Genomic DNA, 21,756 nt, shown 5'->3' on the forward strand with positions numbered 1-21,756 from the left:
CTCCTGCCCATGCCTCAATCAGTAAGCAATCCCACTGAGAGTATCACACATTTTGAGGAAAGGCCATGAGATCTGTAGCCTAAAAATAGATCTCAGTTTCCTAACTGATTTAGTAATTGCTCTGTTGTGTAGGACATCTCCATTAATCATGACGGTACTAAATAAAACACCCAAACAAATATCTTTAAGTACTTCACTTAGCATTTGAGCCAAATGGATGGATCTTTTTTGAGGCTTTCTGTGGTTAGAAACTGCAAAAGCAAAGACAAGATGACAGAGACATTTTCCTGTGTATTACCTAAGGTTTGTGGATTGGCTCATTTAGAATAACAAAGACAAGGGGAAGTGCCACTCCTAAATAAGCAAGTTGGAAAGCTGACATTCACAAAAACACATATTAGCTTTGATGTCACTTGGTACTCTTGGTACATAATACCACATAACAAGTTACCTTGCTGTTTTTTATTTAATTGAGACAGCTTTCCAGGGTATTCCTTGATAAGAGCTAATCACTAGCCATCCTATCTATCCTGATGGATTCTCTGTGCACATGTCCTGACGTGCTTAATATTTTATTTTTAAATATCCTCTTAAGGTCTTTATCCTCTCAGACTAGTGGAAAAGACAACAACTATCCAATCTATCAACTGAAAAGTCTGAGTGGTGTCATTTATAATAACCAAGCTCTAAAAACTTCCATAGTGAAAGGTGACAACTCAGACAGGGATATTGTCAGCCTGCAGTTTGCTGAGTGATTTGAAAGCATTCACAATTATCTGTTTTATATACTAAGCTTCTCTGAAGCCTCACGGAACTGGCATTCTCAAGACATCTGGCCTGTGCTCCTCTAGCACTAAGAAGAATATTAGAGTTTAGAAAATAAATACTGAGCATGTTTAAAAGCACTGATTTTTAATTTTATTTTTTAAATAAGAATGTGATTCTTGCAAGAAAATTGTTTGCTATTTCCTTAATGGGACACCAAAGTCATTGGTTGTGATCCTGTGATCACTGAGCCTTACTTAGATTTCCATTGTACTGAATGAGAGGGCTTATGCAATTAAGTACTACAAGTATGAGAGAGATTGCAGAGTTGAATCCTCCAAATTACTTTTCTTAAACAGTTGTTGATGGAAAGTTCATTATTTTTTGTTGTTCTCACTCACAGATTACAAACATGAGTTCATTACCTAATGACCATAAAGTGCCTCTGAGTCCCTGCTAAAGGAAACTGCTTTGCAAGTTATATTGAAGATAAACGTTATTTCTTGTGTTGATCCTTGAAGAAACGTGTAGGATCCAGCTGGCATAATTTTTAACTGACAGAAACTGGAGAAGGACCTTGCAACTAGGCTTTCTTACGTCTTCACGGGCTAAATAAAGCTCAGGATATTCCTTCCAGATTCCAGCTTGGTGACAGCCGTGGTGTGTTTAAGTGTCTTAGACTATAATTTAACATGGTATGTGTTATTACAAACAATATCAGCTTCAGGAAATGAAGTAACAAGCTGTTGCTTCTTTTTCGGTCTGTTTTCTGCTGAAAACTGATTCATGATGAGTTTATCAAGCTGAAACGATTCTTGCTTGTGCATGTCTGGGTACTTATTCATTAATTCTGGCTACATATAAAAGATTAACAAGGAAGGTCTTAAGGTATTGGCTATTAATACAGTATTTGAGAAATTTAGATGCAGGATGTTCTGTCTTAGCAACTTGGGCATGCTTGTAATGCATTTAAGAGCTCAGTGCCTCAGATCTCTGGCTCCAGGGTTGGAGTCTGCTCTGGTATCAGGACTAATAATGAGTCAGGTCAGCCAAGCCAAAGTTAATTAGCCCTTCAGACCCCAGCAGTGTATTTTGAACCTCCTGTGTCCATGCTGGATGGAACCTTTGTACTTATGTTTCCTGCACTGTGAAAATATTCCAGCAAAGCTCAGTGCTATATCCACAAGTATTTTATTCTTTTTGTTTAACATACCTTGCATCTGATTTGTTATTTTGGTTCATGTTTGAAGCGCAGTCCAACACTTTCTGAAGCGATTCAGTAAGTTAGAGGCTAATCCAAATCCAAACAAATGGGGCAGGTTATTTGACTTCAGAAAGCTTTGGATCAGGTCCCAGCTGGAGAAATACCTGCAGCTATTTACAGAAAAAGCTTCTCTCCTTCTGGACAGAATTCACTTGGATGCTTTCACACCTTCTCCAGGACTCGAGGTTCTAGTGTGAACATTCACAGTTCATATTTAAGTCATTTTTGAACAGACAAAAGAGAGTCATACTATGGCTTAAGACTTTTTCATTCCAAAGGACTTAAACTTTTTTTTTTGTCGATTGTTCCTGCAAAGTATTCTGTAAGACCCTTATGACCTTACATATGATACCAATTTTAGCTTTCAAGGACTACTGTTCAAAGATACTATTTTTTGATACTCAGCAGAAAATCAAAAGGAATGATAGCTTTTAGTCTTGTAGAAGCTGAAGAGGAGGGCTATTTGGAAAAGAAACAAGGTGCTGAATCCTATTTTGACTTTGATGGAGGAAGTCATTTCCACATAATGTAAGTAAAAGAAAAAGTAGACAGGAACTGACATAGCATTTTCCCTTCCAGTCATCCACTGAAACTCGCTTATCTCCTTTACAATCACACTTTTTCTCACGGTCTGGGAAAATCTGAACTTATGTAGTATTCTAACCAGAATTGCTCCCTGGAAATGTCTAAAGAGAGTGTGTAAAAGAAGAGAAAAATGTTTTATTTCCATGGAACTATTAATGCAGTGTTTTAAATTCCCGGTTGGTTTAGTAAAAATTATCAACACTGTTGGTTGTGAGAAAGAGTAAATATTGTACTCATATGTATATGATTGCTGTTTCAAATTCTCACTTTCTCTGCCATTAATAGAGTTCATTCACGGACACTTGGAAATTGTTAGATAAATTGATGCAATGCTTTCCTTACCTCTAAAGACCAAATTTTCAAGACTGGCTGAGTAATGGATGCTATACTACGGTGTAATATTTGAGATTTGCTTTCAACTGTAATTGCCCTAATCATGATTTCTTTTCAAGATGGGTACTCCACATAGCTCTGAACCAAATAAAATCATCTGGATGCACTGTGTCATGATGGAGTTGATAACAGTAGCATTTTTCTTGATGTTTTCCTCTACTACCACTGTTTTATTTCTGTTGGTACGAAGATCAAAAGTTACAAACTTCAGTTGCCATAATTGTAATTATCCACTTATCACTGTTATAAACTCTCCGTGGGTCTGACATCTGTAAGTAGAAATCATACATTTTTTTTACATTAAACACATTAAAATGATGTCCCAGCGTTACAATTTCCTCTGAGTCTGATTTAAACTCAATCCTGGAACCAAGAAAGAGATCTCTAAACAGAAACTTTTAAACTTAGAATCATGAAAATCGTGATCTCAAGAAGAAAGAATATGTGAAGAAGGGAAGATATCTGAGCCAGTTTGAAGTCCTTCTGTGTCAAAATTAAGAGGGCGTTTGTGGAAATTTATAGCACATGCACTACTTCACATCTAGGAAAAAACAATCATTTAAACCTCTAAGCATTTCCAGTTACACAGAAAATTCACTTGGAGGCTACTGTTTGAGAACACCATGATGAATAAATGATGAGAGACAGATACTCTAAACTTCATTAGTTAAAATAAAAATCACAGTATTTGAGCAGCAGCTCCAACAGAATATAAAACCTCTCTGATGTAAGTTTGAAGCAACACTCCATAGAGTTCGGGCTCTGTGAAATTAGGAAGTTGTCTTATTTTCCCTGGAGGAAAGGTAGATAGCACAGGTCAAGGCCAGGGATGTCTGGGAAAGAAGATGATAGCAGCAGCTTTTAATTTTATATCTGCAGTAGAGTATATTTTTTTAACATCACTAACTGTAAGCATGTAATGTCTGATTTCTACTTACGCGGCTCCTAGATTTGTGAGGACAGAATCTCACAAATCCTGTGACTAAATTGCTAACTACATTTACTCACAACTGACTTCTCTTGCAGTTGATTGAAAAGAAAAAAAAAAAAAATTAAACATCTTATTGAGCTACCTTTGAAAATACAGTTAGGTAACCTCTGTTGCTCCTCATTTCCTCTTTTCTCCCCTCTGCCACTTCCCTGAAACAAGCCAATCTCCAGTCTTGGGTAGTAAATTAAAATTTGTACCACACGGTTTCCATGCCTTGTGTGAAACTCCTCAGTAGGACTTCAGATTAATGTTCCAAAATCAACTGGAAAAATGGGGTTTGCAGACCTTTGAAACTCCAATTTCTGTCTTTTGATGATGAAACAAGGACTACGCTGCAGAAACGCCACATAGAAGAAGAGTATCCCTAAAAAGAGAATTAGCTACATGCGAACACTAATTAGAACTTCAAAGTGACTTGTGCTACCATGTCTTTACACGTCTGTATTTATGATTCAGGGAAAGTAATCCCTAACTCTAGATTATCTCTGAAGTGTGTTGTTCTTATATGCGAACACTCTTTACACATAATTCATTCCAGGTTAATGCATGCATTTCACTGTTCACAGATACTTTCACCTCAAAAATACCTCATGGCAAGTATCTGAGATATTTTTTCTTTTATCTTCCCATCTGTTTTTTGTTCTTCCTCCCTTCTTTATATCTTTTCTTGTTCACCTAGTCTCTTGTATCTGTTAGCATCTTCCTCTCGTCTTCCCATCTTTTATGCTTACACGTGCTACATCAAATGCTGAATGATTTCCATCCAGGCTTCTTATTCTCACCCCCAAGTTTAGGATAGAAAGCATACCATGATTTTATTTTAACTCTTGGAACAGTTGTATCTCTTTGCCTCTCTCTCTCTTTCCCAAAACATACCTTGGTAGGCTTCCTGCAGGGCTTGGGTACAATGGGGAGGCATGTCTGGGACGGATTTCTCTACATATCATAGAATCATAGAATCATAGAATCACCAAGGTTGGAAAAGACCTAAAGGCTCATCCAGTCCAACCATTCACCTATTACCAATAGCTCCCACTAAACCATGTCCCTCAACAGAACATCCAGTCTTTCCTTGAACACCCCCAGGGTCGGTGACTCCACCACCTCCCTGGGCAGTCCATTCCAGTGCCTGACCACCCTTTCTGAAAAGTAATACTTCCTCATGTCCAGATATCTCTTAATCAAGAGAGTAAAAAAGAATTGCATCCAAGACATTTCCCTCTCTTCTTGCACATAATCAGCCAAAGGCAGCATAGCTCTATAAAATCCACCTCAAAGACATCCTCTGTGTTATTTCTTCTCTTCTGCCTGTGTGTGTGTGTTTGCATGTCTGCCTACATCTCCAGACGCAGGGAGCTCACCTTCTTCACTTCCAGCACTGTGGATTATCACTGGTGGATTTGATCCTGCAGACTTTGACAGTATTTCAAAGGTATTTGCAGTCTTTTCAATCTGTGATTGTCACTGCGGTAACTGAGCATGTGCCAAAACTGATTTATTGTCCCCACAATTTAACGTGGAATCAGAGAGCTAAGTTAGAAATCATTTTAGGAGGAAAGAACAGAGTATCAGATGCACAAAAGTGTTCAGATGCTAAATTGACAAAGAAGTCAGCTTAGCAAAACTGACTAATACAGCTTTCTGTGCAAAGCAGAAAAGGTTATAGCAGAATTCTTTTCTTTTTTTTCTTTTTTTTTTTTTTTTTCTTTCTAATTGAAATCTGCTGATTTAATCACAAAGCTTTTTAGTTCTTCCGTCATCAGGAAGAGATTCTTTACCCACTGTCCCTTTCCTGGCAATTGCATTAGAGCTCACTCTTCTGTAAAGCATTGCCAGTGCTATACTCAAGGCACAGCTTTGCATTATAGTTTTAGGTTCTAGTTTTACATCTCGTTCAATTACTTCTACAATATTTGGACATTTCTTTAATAGATGTTCTCATCTCATGTTTGGAAATAACGATTTGACTCATCTTTTGCAGAGAACAAAATCTGTATGGATAGAATCGCATTTGCTGCACATATGAAAATCAACAAGGCATCTTCTTGTAATTTTGCAGTATTTGCAATATTAAGCCAATCTAAACAATTTGTATCCCAGGCCTCTTTTCAGAAGATGACTGAATCAAATATTCCTGTTTTCAGATTTGAAATTCAATGACAGCTTGTCAGCTTGCAAGCCAGAAACAGAGACGACTGCCAAGAGTCTCTAGTTACTGATTTTTTTTTTCATGATGCACTATTTTCAAATGTATTGCTTCACTCATTTCCATTACAGCTTCTGAATACAAGAATACATATGGACCATGGAAAGATGACGAGCCACTTTTAAGTGCTCCAGAAATGAAAAGTGGAGAAATAGGTATAGTGGACAATAGGTTTCCTAAAATTAGACCGTTTTTACACATGTCCATGTTGCCCACAGTATTTTTTGTCATGTCTCACACATTATTCCTATGAAACAGAATGTGAGAATGCATGTGCTCTTTTGGGGCAAAATTAAAGCTTTGCTTTTCACCAACACAGGGAATGGAATACTTTCTATCACCAAATATCTCAGTGCTATGTAAACTTTCTTAGTTACCAAAATAACTTAAAGTGGCTGGAAGGTTTATTTTATCTTTCTTTCTTTTCCCAGTATACTCTTCCCTTTCCATACGTAGGTGATATAGGTCCCCAGTTCAGTCTCTTGTCTGGACTCTATATGAGGCTGTTGTTTTGGTTCTCACTGCTCTGAAACTACTATCTATAAACATGCTGTGATAAGTTAGTAACAAAAGCACTGAAATTTATTATATGTCTACCAGTGGAACATCAGGGAAAGGCAATAATAACTGGGCAAAGTGCTTCAGAGCTTTAGTGGGACAATCAAAGCCTCACAAATTCTCTTAAAACATAGGAGGAAATATTTCAAAGGCTTCACTTTATAGAAAAAGCTGCAAAGATTTGTTTCAGCAGTTGTAAAACTGGCAGCGGGACAAGTTTTGCCAGTTTCCTTTTATCCAAAACATTTTTCACAAAGCCTTAAAAAATACTATCTCTGTACACTCCACTACAGTCTTGAGTTCTCATCTCATCTGATTTGTCTATCTCCTTCTCAGCTTACGTCACCTCTATCTAAAAAATACAGTTAGCAAATGTAATGAATAAAATAATGCAAAAAGCATAACCTAGCAACCACTGATTTGGGATGCCATATATTTTTTCATGATAAATAAAACTTCTTTTCAGTGGAGTTAGCAGAGCATTCTGTTGGTCATGATTGATAGTACCTGTTAGTGTCACTTGCTTGCTTTCAAAAGCTTTCTCTACAACATCAAAAGTGCAGCAGAGATAAGAATTTTAGAACCATCTCAAAATAAAAATTTAAATTTATTTGTATCACTGTGAAATTCACTTAAAATCAAGTATGCTGGGAAGCATTCAGAAGGCCAGCTATGATAAACTAACCAACTGTTACAATGAACTTCACCTATATACAAACATGATTATACTGAGCTTGAATCTCCCCTTTCTATATAGCATCAATATCACACTTAGGTTTTCATTTGAATACAATTTGGCCATGTTCCTTTGCCTATCCAAATTTGATGATGTTTGGATTTCTACCTAATGTCATTAAGGCTACTAAGTGATGTTCATCTGCCAATAGTCTCAAACACAAGAATCAGATGAGAAGATCCTAGGTGAAGGAAAACGGAATGTTCTTAAACCCAAATTTAAATCATGGCAATCAATTTTGGAATCCGTTCTTTCTCATAATATAAATATTATATTAGACTTGATGTTTTTTTAGAAAGCACCAGTAATAACCCTCTTCTCTCCGTGTTTGAGATTTCCAAGGGAGCAATGACAGTGTTGTTCTCTCAGGGCTCAAACATATGCCAAGAGCTCAAACAAGTGCTGTACTCTCAAGGCTCAAACAAGAAAAAATGTTGGATGATATCATGGTAACAACAGTAAGGAAAGGCTGGGATAATCAGCTGAACTTGCTTAATACTGAAAGTACAGCCAGTGAAAATTGCATTCATTTTGAAACAGCAAGTGCATCTATGCCTTAAAGCTTTTGATATACAACCCCAAGAATTAATTGGCAGTTCAGTAATCTTTGCCTTTCTCTGCATTTTAAGGGACATCAGCATCCATCCCACACCTAGTGGCACTCTGATCTGCTCTCACAGAACAGAAGATTGTTCACTGGAGCCATGCTCTTCTAAACACCGCGAATCAGAGCACGGTATTTTTCTCTGCACATAGCTCACACTTGCAGAATCTAACAGCTAACCTTTTCCACAGATTACTTAGATCTGCTCTTGGAATAAATCAAGTATATTCCTGAGAAGGAATGCTGGGAATGTACAGCTGGAGGAGAAGATACCCACAGAGCAGTTTGCCTCGCCACAACTCTGTGGTAGGTGCGTACCTATGCGTACCTGCCAGCATCAAGGGTAGCACTAACTAGAAATAATTCTACCAGCTGAGCCTAAATGACACTACCAGGAATCCCATGGGCTTTTCAGTCTGTCCTTTCTTCCTTACTTCATAGAAATAGAATCTGCTCCAGGACAGAGATCAGATCTTTTCATACGACCATTTTTAATCCAGTTGCGCAAGTGAGAATGAAAAACAGATATCATTTGGGTCAAAGTGGGGGCTTTTAGACCCCTCATGCGAAACACAGAGCCAGAAGCAACCCACAGCAAGCTGCTGAGCTAGAGGTGAGCTGAGCTGTGCCCTCCCAGCCAGAAAGCACCAGGATAAAACTGACTTTTATGAGTTCAGATTAACTTTGTCTTATCTCCTTTCTTCTACAGGCTGCTCTTCCCTCTCTTACATGTTTGAACTTCTGCATATTAGCATATTAGGTCAACCCCCCTCATTACGACTTGTGCTATGTGATATTTCTGATTTTCATCTTTTTTGCTCAACTTCTCCTCATCTACTGGAGCCATGAATAGTAACTTTTTCCCCAGATGTTTGTCCTTTGATCATGCCAGAGTTGACTATAAACATTATGCCAAATTGGGCTTCCCCAGTTCTATATAAATGTTTACTGTGTGTTCAGAGGTGCAGGGAAAACAACAATCAGCTCTTAATGTTGGAATCACTAACAGTTTTTATTCCCTCACTTCTTTTAGGTTAGGAATATTAAACTTAATACATCTGCAGTCTCAATGATGAGAACAGTAGCACATAAGAGGTTAAGTGACCAGATCATTTCCTGGTACATAAACTCCATGAGTGTACTGTTGACCCTAATACTGATGGTTTTTTATACTCGCGTTGGAAGCAGAGGGAGGGATTATTTGCTATTTACTGTGGAAACCATTTGAAATTTGATCTGTAGGCTAATCTAATTACAGTGCTAATGATAATCAGACGAGATGTCTGGACTGATGGCTAAAGCCTGCTGTGAACTTAAACCTCAGCGAACTTAATTTTAGCAGCTACAGCAACAAGGATTATATACTCTATTTTGCACAGTAGGTAATTGAATTTTATATACATATGAACATATATCATAGAATCACAGAATCATTTGAGTTGGAAGGGACCCTTAAAGGTCATCCAATCCAATTCTGTTGCAGTGAACAGAGACAATCAGGTACTCAGAGCCCCCCAGCCTGATCTTGACAGAGATGTAAACATTCTTCTGCAATATCTTGCATAGAACTAAATTTCTCTTCTGCTAATAAATGATTCTGCTAAATGGAAAAATCTATGGTCTCTGGATGGTTGATATCAGATCCCGGTTGCAGCACGTAATAAGGAGTCTTTGCCCTTCAATGAGAGCCTAAGTGACACCACCATCAAAGCAGTGCTGTCATAGCATGTCTCCACGATGAGGGAGTTGTTACCAAGTTTTGCCTGACCTCATCATGCAGACTTCATCTTGGGAATCTATCACATGCATTCTGGTATTGATAAATCAAGCACACTACTCATTTCCAAAACGTGTGCCCCTGCTGGATGCATTTCTCTGCATTAGCCTTTCACTCAGAATTCACAGGGAGTGGTGCCTTCAGGCTCCGAAAGGAGAGGGAAGCAGGAAGAGTTCTAAGATTAAATTTTTCATTTAATTTTGGTAGAATAAAATCAATGTCAAAATATTATGCTTTTGATGAGTATATTTAACTGTACGGTCATTAATCTGAGTTAAAAAGCCCATCACTTACAGTAAATATATACATGTATTTCAAGATCCAATACATAAATGAGATAGAACTTTTAATATAATTAATACATCTACGTTAAAAAAATGTGTCTTATGGAAAACAATCAAATAAACCACCATGTCGTAGGTGAATCTGTTTAAAAAAGGTTTGTATGTAAAAAATTTCCCCTCAGAGTGTAACCTAAAGGAGCTACAAGGCACTGCAGCAGCTGGGCTGCCCTCAGGCTGGTGCCAGACAGGAAACGTGGTGGTTTTGGAGCTGAATCAGAGCCAGCACAGAAAGGAGGACTGTGAGGTTGGGGCAGATGAATTAACCATCATGCATAGGCACACAGCAGCTCCTAGCATAACAGCATGGTCAACGCAAATAACACTTTCCATGGATGAGTAAACAGGGGAATATCAGGTTGAAATAGGAGACAGATGACACCTGTAATTAGGACTCATTGGGGATGACAGTGTTTAATTCTAACACGGAAAGTTCCAACAAGGTGTTGATGAATCACAGTTCCGGAGGAGAGGCACAGTTATTATTCAAGACTTGGAAAAAATGTATAACAGTGAGAAACTCGAGAGTATAACCTGTTTTGTTCAACAAGAAAAAGGATTAAGGGTTATTTGAATAGAGCCTAGAATTCTCTCTGCTTGGAACACAAACTGTAATACAAATCTCAGAAACTGCCAAACAAAATTTAGCATCTGGAAAATGAAGAACTGGAATAGGCGCATTCCGATCAGACACAGAATTTCTCTTTATAGCTGTAACTGTATTAAGTTAGAAGAACCTGCCAATGTTTGTGCTGAATTTTCCATTGCTGGAAATGCCTAAATCCTACCTATGTTTTGTTTTACGTACAAGGTTGCACGGACTGAATGAGCAGTACAGTCTCTTCTGATATCAAATAAGAAAAAGAATTAGATACTATCCCAAAATTCATTCTCTCTTTCCAAATCTGCACACCTTTCATGAATAAAAAGAAATGTCCACCATGACATACAGAATCACAGAATGGCCCGGGTTGGAAATACCTCAAGGATCATGAACCACCAACTGCCCTGCCACATGCAGGGCCACCAATCTCCACAGTTAATGCTAGACCAGGCTGCCCAGGGCTCCATCCAATCTGGCCGTGAACACCTCCAGGGATGGGGCACCTGTAACTCTCTGGGCAGCCTGTTCCAGCATCTCACTACTCTCACAGTAAAGAACTACAATAGAGGACTTCAGAAATAAAACATTTTAAAAGCACAAATTAAGTGTTTGATCCTATATTTTCAAAAGCACAGGTTTCTACATGTATAATTAGGGGAGAGTGCAAACCAAGCTTCTGAGAAGTCAAAATAGCTCCCCAATTGCATGAGGCTTGCAGCCTTGAGACCAGTTCTACGTGGTTCTGGTAGCAGCTGTTTTTCTTACTGCTCTGAAATGTTTTCATTCCAAACTTAATAGTACATTCAGAGAGTCCCAGGATGCCACCGTGCAGAGCAAGAGCTGTCTCACTCTTCTCTTGGACACCAGATAAATAGACTGAATGAGGGGCTATATTTAATCCATTTCAAACATCCAAATGAAATATGCTTATTTGCTTCTCATGCGGGCTAGTACGTATTTCATTTAAGGATGAGCCTAATGGAAACAGCAAGTGATTTGTTACCGTCTTCAGTGAAAGTCAGGACTATACTTACAGTGCAGATGGGAACATAAAGCTTTCTGAGAAGAACATCCAGCAAACTGAATCATTTCATCTTCTGAACATAATAGACCTCCACATCTACACGTGCGCTTTCTGAACAAATTACATCTCACAGCTACTTGGGCTTTGCTCTTATTTCTACTGTTTAAGGTCTTCAAAGTTTTAAGTATTTTATTTTTAAAACTTGAGACCACTAACTTCCTTTGTAGTTGCTGCTACCATGGTAAAAAAATGTGTTGTGTTTGCTTTCATAGGTGAATGCACATTATTCTCTTAAGCTCACTCACCACCATGAGCTAAATAACAGTTTATTTTACTAAGATTGTGCTTTATCAGAACTAAGACAGGAATTCAGGCTAGCTGAACAGTTAATCCTGCCTCAGCATTCCATCAGGAATCAAACCACCATCGACACAGTTAAAGTTCTGCCCATGCAATAACAACCATCTAACCAAACAGAATTCTACAGCACACTTACCCAGTTTTTGCAAAACTTGCCCAATATCTTAACATGGACCGGCTCAAGATTTCTTCAGCTTTGGTGTAATTAACTCTTCTTTCTAAAGGCAATCCGAACACAAATTCAATCTCATAACCGTGCATTACTCCCATCCACTCTGGCCAAGGGAGTTTTGAGGATCGATGTTCAAAGAAGTAAAAGAACACGTTGTTCCCTACTTCTGCAATTTTTTTGGCAAACTCCATCACAGGACATATCATATGGTAGTCCCCAATAACGTCATCCATGGCATCGCGGTAATGTTCTGGTTTTTGCTCATTTTCCCAATCCGTGTACTGAAAAATGATAGATTCTATAGCAAGTTGGCTTGCTTGTGGAAAGGACAGAGTTAAAGCTACTTCAAATTGTGTTTTATTGATCAAACTGTCACTGTCCTTGCTGAAGCCAGGGACTCCATATACTAGAAAACTCGTTCCTTCATCTTTGTTAACACCAACCAAAATCTGTGTTTGCTTGAAAATGCCATTCTCAACCAATGTTTCTGGCATGTCCACTAAAAAATCACCATCCACAGTTGGACAAAAATAAATGTGTAAAAGAGAGAAATAATTTACTACATAAACTTCGTTCTCCAATATGTCCTTGGGGTCCTGGTCTTGGAGGCAAAGAATTAGCTCTGTCTCATCGCTGGTGGGACACTGGAGTTGTTTAGCTAAAGCTACTGTTCTCCTTCTGGCTTCAGATGCTGGAACTGCAGTCCAGGGGGCATTTGCAGATCCACTTTGCATGATGGCTCTTGTGAATAATGGATGGCTTTTAGGAGAAAGGATATGGTAGCTGACAGAAGCCGAGCCAGCGCTCTCTCCGAATATAGTCACACTTTTTGGGTTGCCTCCAAAAGATGCTATGTTCTCCTGAACCCACTGAAGTGCCAATCTTTGATCAAATAAACCTGCATTTCCAGGAACTTCTTTGTTTCCTGGCAAAGCCAAAAATCCTAACGCACCAGTTCTGTAGTTCATGGAAACTACAATGACTCTTTCTACTCTGGCTAGAAACTTGCCATCATAGACAGGTAGGGAAGTTGACCCAGTCTCAAATGCACCCCCATATATCCAAACCATGACAGTTGCATTCTTGGGCTTGGGAGAAGGAATCCATACATTAAGGTATAAACAGTCTTCACTTAAGTTAGTTTTTGGATTCCACATCTCTGTTCCAGGAAACCCAGGGTAAGTTGTATCTATAAGCTGGTAACAGGAGTTCGCGTGTTTAGTGGCATTCCAGATACCTGACCACGACTCGAAAGGCTCTGGTTTTTGAAATCTCAGTCTACCAACAGGTGGTTTTCCATAAGGTATCCCAAGGAAGGCTGTCACAGTCCCTCCCAGTACCTGCAGGTTCGTTCCTCTTACTCTGCCTTGCTTGGTTGTAATAATATTGTCTTCAGGCACTACCTTCCTGATGAATGTATACAGGAGAAGAAGCCACATGAGAAATCTGGCACAGATGCTCATCCCATTTGCCCAAACCATGGTGCCTGAAAGACAGGAAAAAAGAAATTCAGGCTTATCATTTCCATGTATTAACACCAGAGCCAAAACTGTTCATTCAAAAAGGATGCAGATCATCCCAAGGGAACATAAATTAAGATGGTGCTTCTGCACAAAGCTCAAGCAGTCTTTAACCATACCTTGTTGTCAGTCTAGTTGTAAAAGCTATGTTTAGGATTTAATGCTTTGTTCTGTAGCACTGTACTACTTTGTTGCTAAAAATACACAGAAGTAAGGAAGTTGGACCAGAGAATCAAGGAATGGCCATAGATCATATGTTTACAAGCCACCAGCAATCTCACACTGTCTGCAACAGGTGACTTCACTACTTGCATTTCCACCAGCACAAATAGTGGAACATGTTACAGTCTGCGATACAGAAAGCTGTGCCCAATGAACCATTCTTCTGCTAGGAGTTTCTTTAGCAACTTGAACACTCAGATCAATAAGGGCAGCTAATAGACATCACTAGCCACAGACTTTTCCCACATATAAACATGCATTCTGTGAACCGTGGGGGGAGGGGAAGAGGAGGGAGGGAAGAGGCTAGAAAGCCAGTTTTAATCCAAGGATTTCCAAATCTATCTAAGCTTTGAGCCATGTCCACATCATAGCACATGCCTGGGCTGAAGCAAACCATCAGGACGGCATTGCTGTGAACTCCAAGCAGCCCTGGGTGGTCTCACTGCCTTACCCATGTATCTTCAGAGCTGAAGCAAGTGAAGTGTAAAAAGGGCCTCTGAACTGAGTGCCAGCTCATGAGCTTGTCTGGGTGACTGCACAGAGAGGTACACTAAGACCTTAATGAAATATCTTTTGCAAGATCTTATTTCCCTAAAGCAACTTAACCAGGTTCTTAACCAGGTTCATAACCATCATAATCATGACAAGTAATATATTTTTATAAGTTAAAATTAACATAGAAAAAAAAGTTTTTGTTTGTTTGTTTTGTTTTTGTTTATTTTAATTTACACTACTGGGGCTTCATAGCTTAAGTATGGCCTGGTCTTTTCTCCCTAAGAACTAAGTAATAGCTAACATTGTATTAAAGCAAAGGATATAGATATTATGTATCCCGTTTAAGCAGATTAGTAGTCCTATATACCACAACCTTTCCAAACACTCTTACAAACACCCAGCTTCATCCTCTCAAAGTCAGAAAACTAGCATTTACATAAACCAATTTCTGTCTTACATATTTGAAAACATTCAACAAAGCTTTTCTCTATTTTTTCCTTATTGCCCTGTTGTGCATAGCCTACTCTGTCCAGCCAGTTTAAACAGGCCATTCTTTGTTAATGAGAAGCACTTGTGCCCTTAAAAGGAATGTGGCTAATTTCTGTGGAAAGTACAGCTTTGTGTTTAAGACGAGCTCCTCTCCCTTGTTTGCATATTGCTAGAAATAAACTAAGAAAATAAAATAAAAACGGAACAATTTGTGCAACAAGGTTCCTGACTTTGAGATAGCATTAAACATATGGATGAGAACCTTCAGGATCAATATTTATACTATTAATCAAGACAGGTAAACAATAGATAAACTTGAGAAAAATAAACATGCATGTTCCTGTCTTTTTATTTGGGAAAAAAAAAAAAAAAAAGAGGGTGGTGTAAAGGGATAATAAACCTTAAGCTTTGGTCTAACAAAGCCACCCAGCCTTAATCTTGGTGTGTAGGAATCTGTCCTCTTGTATGCCAAACCTCAATCAGGACCCATGTGGGGCAGCAGCTTCTACAACACTCCAACAGCCTGCGGTCCCTGCAGAGCTGCCCTCACTGGTGCTAGTACTTTTTCGTCCATTCATTCCCACAACAAAATCTTCTAAGAGCTGGATTAGAAAAACTATGTAAGGATTAGGGTAGGGCTAAACTCTTTGCCCCCCACCTCACAATCAACTCAGTAATAGTAGAAAGTGTGCATCAACTACAGAGCACTGTAAGGTGGGAAAAGTAATTAAGCCTACCAGTTCATTGACACTTTCTCCTCATCACATATTTATTTCTAATGCATTGACCCCAAGACTGAGAGACAGCAGCAAACTGGAAATAGTAAAAGGTTTCAGTGTCATTACCAAGAAAACAAATGGCAATAAGAAAAAATAGAGATGTTAAAGGTCCCAAGGCTTTTAATGTCTACATTGTAATTAAAGTTAACTCCCTTCTGCCCTCTCCAGTAAATTAAAAAAAAAGAATGGGACAGGAATATAACACTGTAGTAGCACTGCAAAACACGTAAGTGTAACTTTCGATCCCAAAGGCAGGAATTTTAGATGAGAAAAGAATTAAAGATTCAGTTCTGCACCACCATCCCAATGATCTCTGCAATAGCATAGGTAGAAAAGGAAAAGTATGAAGCAGATCAAGATTAAAAAATGCAGGAGTTTCGTACTGCTGAATGAAAGAGTTTGCCTGCTCTCATGTTTCTCTATACCGACAAAAGTAACAAGGGCAGCTTATTATGACACCTTCAGTGTATGACTAATATTACACTTAGTAAGGTTTCTTACGCTGCATTGAAACAAACCCAAAGTAAAGTTGAATTTACACTGAGAAACGTTACATGGGGAAAAACAAATATCACTTATTACTACTTAAGTAAAATAGCAGCAGAGTGCTTCAGCTCATCAACCTCAGCCGAGAAGAGATATATCATATAATGCATTTGCATACACTAAAAAGCCAGTTTTGTGGTAGTTTTCTCCAGCTAAAGTTAAACAGAACATGCTTTTACATTCTTATTCCACAGTGGAATAACATTTATTTCAATAATTGTTTCTTCTCCCTGCAAATCTTTACCCAGCCACAAAAAAAAAAAAAAAAAAAAAAAAAAAAAAAACCAACCAAACAAAAAAAACTACATAAAATAATAAAGTCACTATTGAAATAGAAAAGATGGCTGAATTAATAAGTGATTTCTGGCACATTTTAATTTACTCAGCCCAGGATCCCTTAAATAATACCGAGGTCTGATCCACGCGCCTGCTTACTCGTTCCATTTGCAGAGCAAAGCGAGTTTTCCCAAGAGAGCAACAAATGGGCAGAGCAGAGCGTTTTAAAAGATCACAATTCCCGTGCAAATCAAGCGGAACCGTAAATTACCCCTGGCAGACAGAGACGTGGAAACAGAGAATCACTTACCTCACTTCTATTACAAGAACTACAAAGTTTTAAAGGTTCGGGGTCTTTGAATACTTCAGGGAAAACGCAGTGTGCAGCTGCTGCTCTAAGCCCGTAAATTGGACAGTACTGACATTATAATCAACTGTTTCTGACACAAAGCTCGCGAGAGTTGGCAGCAGCAACTTGATCTGCAGGCAGCATTCCCTGTTAGCCGACATCTGCTCCAAGGCACATGGTACCGCTGGAGAAACGCTACAAAGGGAAACTCCTTTTGGGGAAAAATGAGCCATCCACTTCTATAGGAAAGGGAAGAGGCAATGATTTGATTTTTAGCACAGAGCAACGCTTTGATAATCCGGGAAGATCAACAGATTTATGAATACAGTCAAACCCTGCCTTTCTTTCCTTCATCGTGCATAGAATGCTGCCCATGCCTCTCAATATTTTTTTTTGCTGTTGTACAGCTCAATGTTAACACAATGTGAAAGTACTTCAAGTTTTTGTTTTCGCTGTAGCATAAGTCACTATTTTTGGTTATAAGGCAACTGTTGGCAGATAAAAGAGGAGTGTCTGCTGTGCAGACATGTCAACAGCTGGCAAGCATCACTGGCATTACTTGACTCACGGCCATCTGAGGGCTACAGCTGAAATTTGCTCTGCCTTGTCCTGGCTTCATGGTGAAGAACTGCACCCAGATGGCATCACACAGTGCCTTCAGTCTCCTCTTAGGGTTAAAATTAGAAATCATCCCTCTGCTTACTCAATGTGATGCCCTCCTTTCACCTGGGTCTGTTAAGTATTGTTTCCGTCAGAATGCGTGGCTGGGGGTGCCAAGCCAGTGTAAGTGCCAGAGCTGTCAGGGCTGCTGCACAGACCAGGCCAGGTGGCAGGGACCTGTGGTGCTTGTGACTTGCTCCGTCCCCAGCTGGGAGCAGGACCTGTGGTGCTGCCTGACGGCATGGAGTTGATTCCTGAGAGATTATGTCAATTGCAGATGTTTTGAACTACTGAAGAAGGCAGGACAGAGAAGAGGAACGGAGGAGATAAACTGTATAAAACCACCTTCACAAAATGTCTTATCAAACTCACGCCCCTGAGCTAACACATGAAATCATCCCTTGGTGTTGGGGCTCCTGAGCAGATGTACTCTCTAATGTCTCTCTAAAATAAAAATACCCACTTTTCCACTTTTCAAGGTTTGCTTCCAGTTAGAGCTCAAAACACTTACTTCCCCTCTGCTTAATAATCAAACTACAGCTCTGTTTCAATTACACAAAAGCAATATTTGGCAATGCGTAGAACAGAAATAAAGCAGAAATAAAATGTATGAAGTTTATAGACCTTGACATGGAGACTGTAAATGACTTTTTTTATTTTTTATTATTTTTTTTTTTTAAAGCTAGCACATGAAATAGTGTTTTAATACAGGAAAGCTCAAGAAGGCACTGTCACATGGTTTATTCTGATAGCTTTATGGTCTACTTTCAGGATCACATATCTGATAGGTAAATTGCAGGGACATGTTTGTGGGAGAGAATACATCCCAGATTATAAACCTCCAAATTTTTAGCGTGGAAGCATCCAATACAATTGCTAGCTTGAAATTCAGAACTCTTAGCCAGGATCTTGGTCACAGTTACATAAATAACAAACCAGGATTAATTTGGAGCCAATTTCAGAGGCAACCCCAGGTGATTAAAATATTTTAAGGGCAGTTTCCTGAATGAAGCAATATGTTTTGCCATCTGAATTAAGGCAGTTCCACATGTTCTCTGACATGCACTGACTTTCTCTAATACCTCTTTCAGGAACACTGCCAGGTGACACACAGAAGAATGAATCAAAAGCCCCAAATCGTACAAGAGAACACTTGAATGAGTTATTTCTAGTGCTTAAGACAAACAGTTGTATTCTCAGTGGCAGAACAGCAGCAGGAGACTAAAATACACCCCTGAGAAGGTGACCTCATGGCAAGCGAGTATTCAGGCTGGTTTTGGGGCAGTAGGAAATGCTGTCATTTCCACCTTGGCATTACCCGGCTGCCATCAACCAAGACAGACTGTGCACATCATTATAATTCTTGACTACTCTACTTTAGTCCAGTGTTAGACCATACTTAAGAAAAGTAAGCCCTCTTTTATGATTTCTCCTCTAATTAGAAAAATTAACATATAAATTAAAGTTCCACCACCGTGAGAGTGAGAGGAAACACTTATTTTAGTTATTACCGAGCTTACTAAAAATACCTGACTGAGAATTAGAGATTAAATACACTTAACACCTTTGGTAATTCTTTGGACATTTCCCTCAGTTTTCCTTTGGGAGAATGAAATAAAAAGAAGCACACAACCAAATATATATAGAGAGAGAGAGAAAGAGAAAGATAGATAAATGGACAGTGTTCTATATATAAAGAGATATATATTTTTATATATATATATATATATATATATATATATATATAATAAAAACACACACATAAAAATATAGATATACACCAGTAATTTCAAATGTCTACATCTATCAAACTACCTATCTATCCATCAGACTATATTTTGAGGTCATTTAAACCTTTATTTAAGGCAAGGTTCTCAACAAAATCTCTATCGAATATAAGAACTCAACACGTACCTATGATACAGATCTCCCACTGATGCAGGAATTTTGGCAGGAGAGATCCCATTTGGACAGAGATTTATTTCAGATACTCCCAATGGAAAGCACACCTCTCTCCCAGGATGACCTCTGGGCTTTCAAGGTCTGTTCAGATGAGAAGGGTCCCCTTGGTTCCCTTCTCTGGATTTGACCCTTCTGAGCCACCTGCAGCCTCAGAAAGAGCACCTGGGCTCCCATGGGAATAGCTGGGCTGAAAAGCTTTGCAAATATCACTTCAAAGTAAAGGCAATCACATGTGAAGTGCGTGATAGTACATGAAGTAGGAAACATTCTTGTTTTCTTAATTGCTAAGAAGAAAATCAAAAGAAAATTTATGCCTATCGTAGATGAAAAAAAGAGAGGAGTTTTTTATTTAAATTCCAGCTTTGGTAAGCTCCCTTGGGGCCTCAGCTATCTCCAGTCCCAAGCTGGGTTTTCCTACAGAGCAGCTGGGTGACCTTGGCTTGCACTTCTGAGAAAACTGCTACGGCCTCAGAAAAAGCTGTGAAGAAAACAAACTCAAACTGCACAAGATAAGAAAGGTGAAACTGCAGATTTGAACAGTTAGCAGCTCAAAAACTCAAGGGGGAAAAGACAGAAGCCGAAAGCTATGAAACCTTCAGGTGAAAAAACAGAAGACAGGTGCTCAGTGGCAGCAAGGATTCACTACTGCTCAAGCTTTAAAGCTTCTATTCACATTACATGACTGCGCATATGAAGACATAAACCTTTGTTTTTAAATTGAGTTTATTCTCTGCACAGTAGTTGTCCATACACAATGACTCTGAGATGGAACATCACCTAATTAGGTGCTGCACAACTCTGTGTATATGTTGATGTGAAACACTGACACACTGAAGAAGCCTGCTGAGGTTGCGTGTTACTAGGGGTGATTGCAGCTGTCTCCAAACCCACGTGAAGTTCTGCCTTTATGCTGGTTATCTGAAGAAGCCTAATTCCAGAGGAGCTTACAGGGTGAAGATGGGTAAGCCAACAACACGGCAACACACACTAGAGCTGGGGGAATAGGTGTTTGCCAGAACCAAAAGAGTAATGAAGCAGAGCTTGGGACATCCGTGATAAGTGATTGAAATCTAAGCATTACAGCAGGGCTTCTGTGAGCAGCAGGGGACTGTCTCAACAAAAAGCTTTTGCTGGGGAGATTAGGACCTCCCACATATTGATCTCCTATACAATTCATTTGCAGAGACAACTGCTATTCTACTGATTTCTAACGTTCTGAAATGCCATCACCCTAACCCTTGATGAGCCTTTGTGGACTGTGACAACAAACACAGAATAGGTCTGCTCTGCCCAGGCAACCTCAGATGTTTGTGACCAGCAGAAATTCCCAACAACATTTCTATTAACAAACAGTCATGAGAGCCAACTGATCTGAAAGGAAATTTGATAACATCAGGAAAGATGTCTTGGGTACATATCATGAAAATGGATGCCAATTTATTAAATATACAGAAGACAATAACATCCATATAAGCCATTAAACATGATTATATTTTCCTCTTATTGGTTCAATTATAATCTACTTCAGCTTTCTTCTTATTACTCTAATTATAGGTTGGTATAATTTCCTCTTTATTAGCACAATTATGGCCTGCATTTTTATAAAACTCTTGGAGAAATCTGAGCCAATGAGGAAATACATCCAGTTGAAAAACAGAGGCATTACTGTTATTATTTCTTTCGAATGTTCATTTACTCTTAATCTCCTATGGTACTCTTACATAACCCATTATTTTGTCTCATATAAGGATTAGATTCAATAAAGAAAGTAAAGAATGATTAATGTGTGCACAACATGTCTTGCATGACAGTATTATAGACTCAATGTTTAGTATGCAAGTAAACAGGCCAGGCTGAAGCATCAGCAAAGAGCTGAAATCTTGTATGAGCTTAATAAGGTAATCTGACACACACAAAAACTTCTCATTTGTTGTCTTGTGATAATATATTTGTCAGCTAAAGTCATTAGCTATCCGATGCACCAAAAGCAGAAATGCCCAAGCAATACCTGGGCAGTTCTGAAAAACCAAAATTGCCTACCACGGATGGTAAGAAGTTTAGTCAGTAACAACCCATCC

The 21,756-nt window shown here is 38.9% G+C and overlaps 1 protein-coding gene across 4 annotated transcripts in view; it reads right to left on the minus strand.

The window, feature by feature from the left end:
- The window catches only part of BCHE (butyrylcholinesterase), a 49,751-nt gene that overhangs the window by 14,178 nt on the left and 13,817 nt on the right, over positions 1–21,756 (minus strand). For 2 of the 4 annotated variants that reach the window (XM_048955415.1, XM_048955416.1), the window contains one exon: positions 12,345–13,866. In XM_048955415.1, coding sequence (XP_048811372.1) covers positions 12,345–13,861 — 1,517 coding nt within the window. In that variant the 5' untranslated portion in view covers positions 13,862–13,866. Of the gene's footprint in view, positions 1–12,344; positions 13,867–17,017; positions 17,158–21,756 lie in introns of those variants that run through there. The other 2 variants (XM_048955414.1, XM_048955417.1) reach the window with 2 other exon arrangements.

This window comes from Lagopus muta, chromosome 9 (assembly GCF_023343835.1).
Source record: "Lagopus muta isolate bLagMut1 chromosome 9, bLagMut1 primary, whole genome shotgun sequence".
In the NCBI taxonomy this organism is placed as follows: domain Eukaryota; kingdom Metazoa; phylum Chordata; class Aves; order Galliformes; family Phasianidae; genus Lagopus; species Lagopus muta.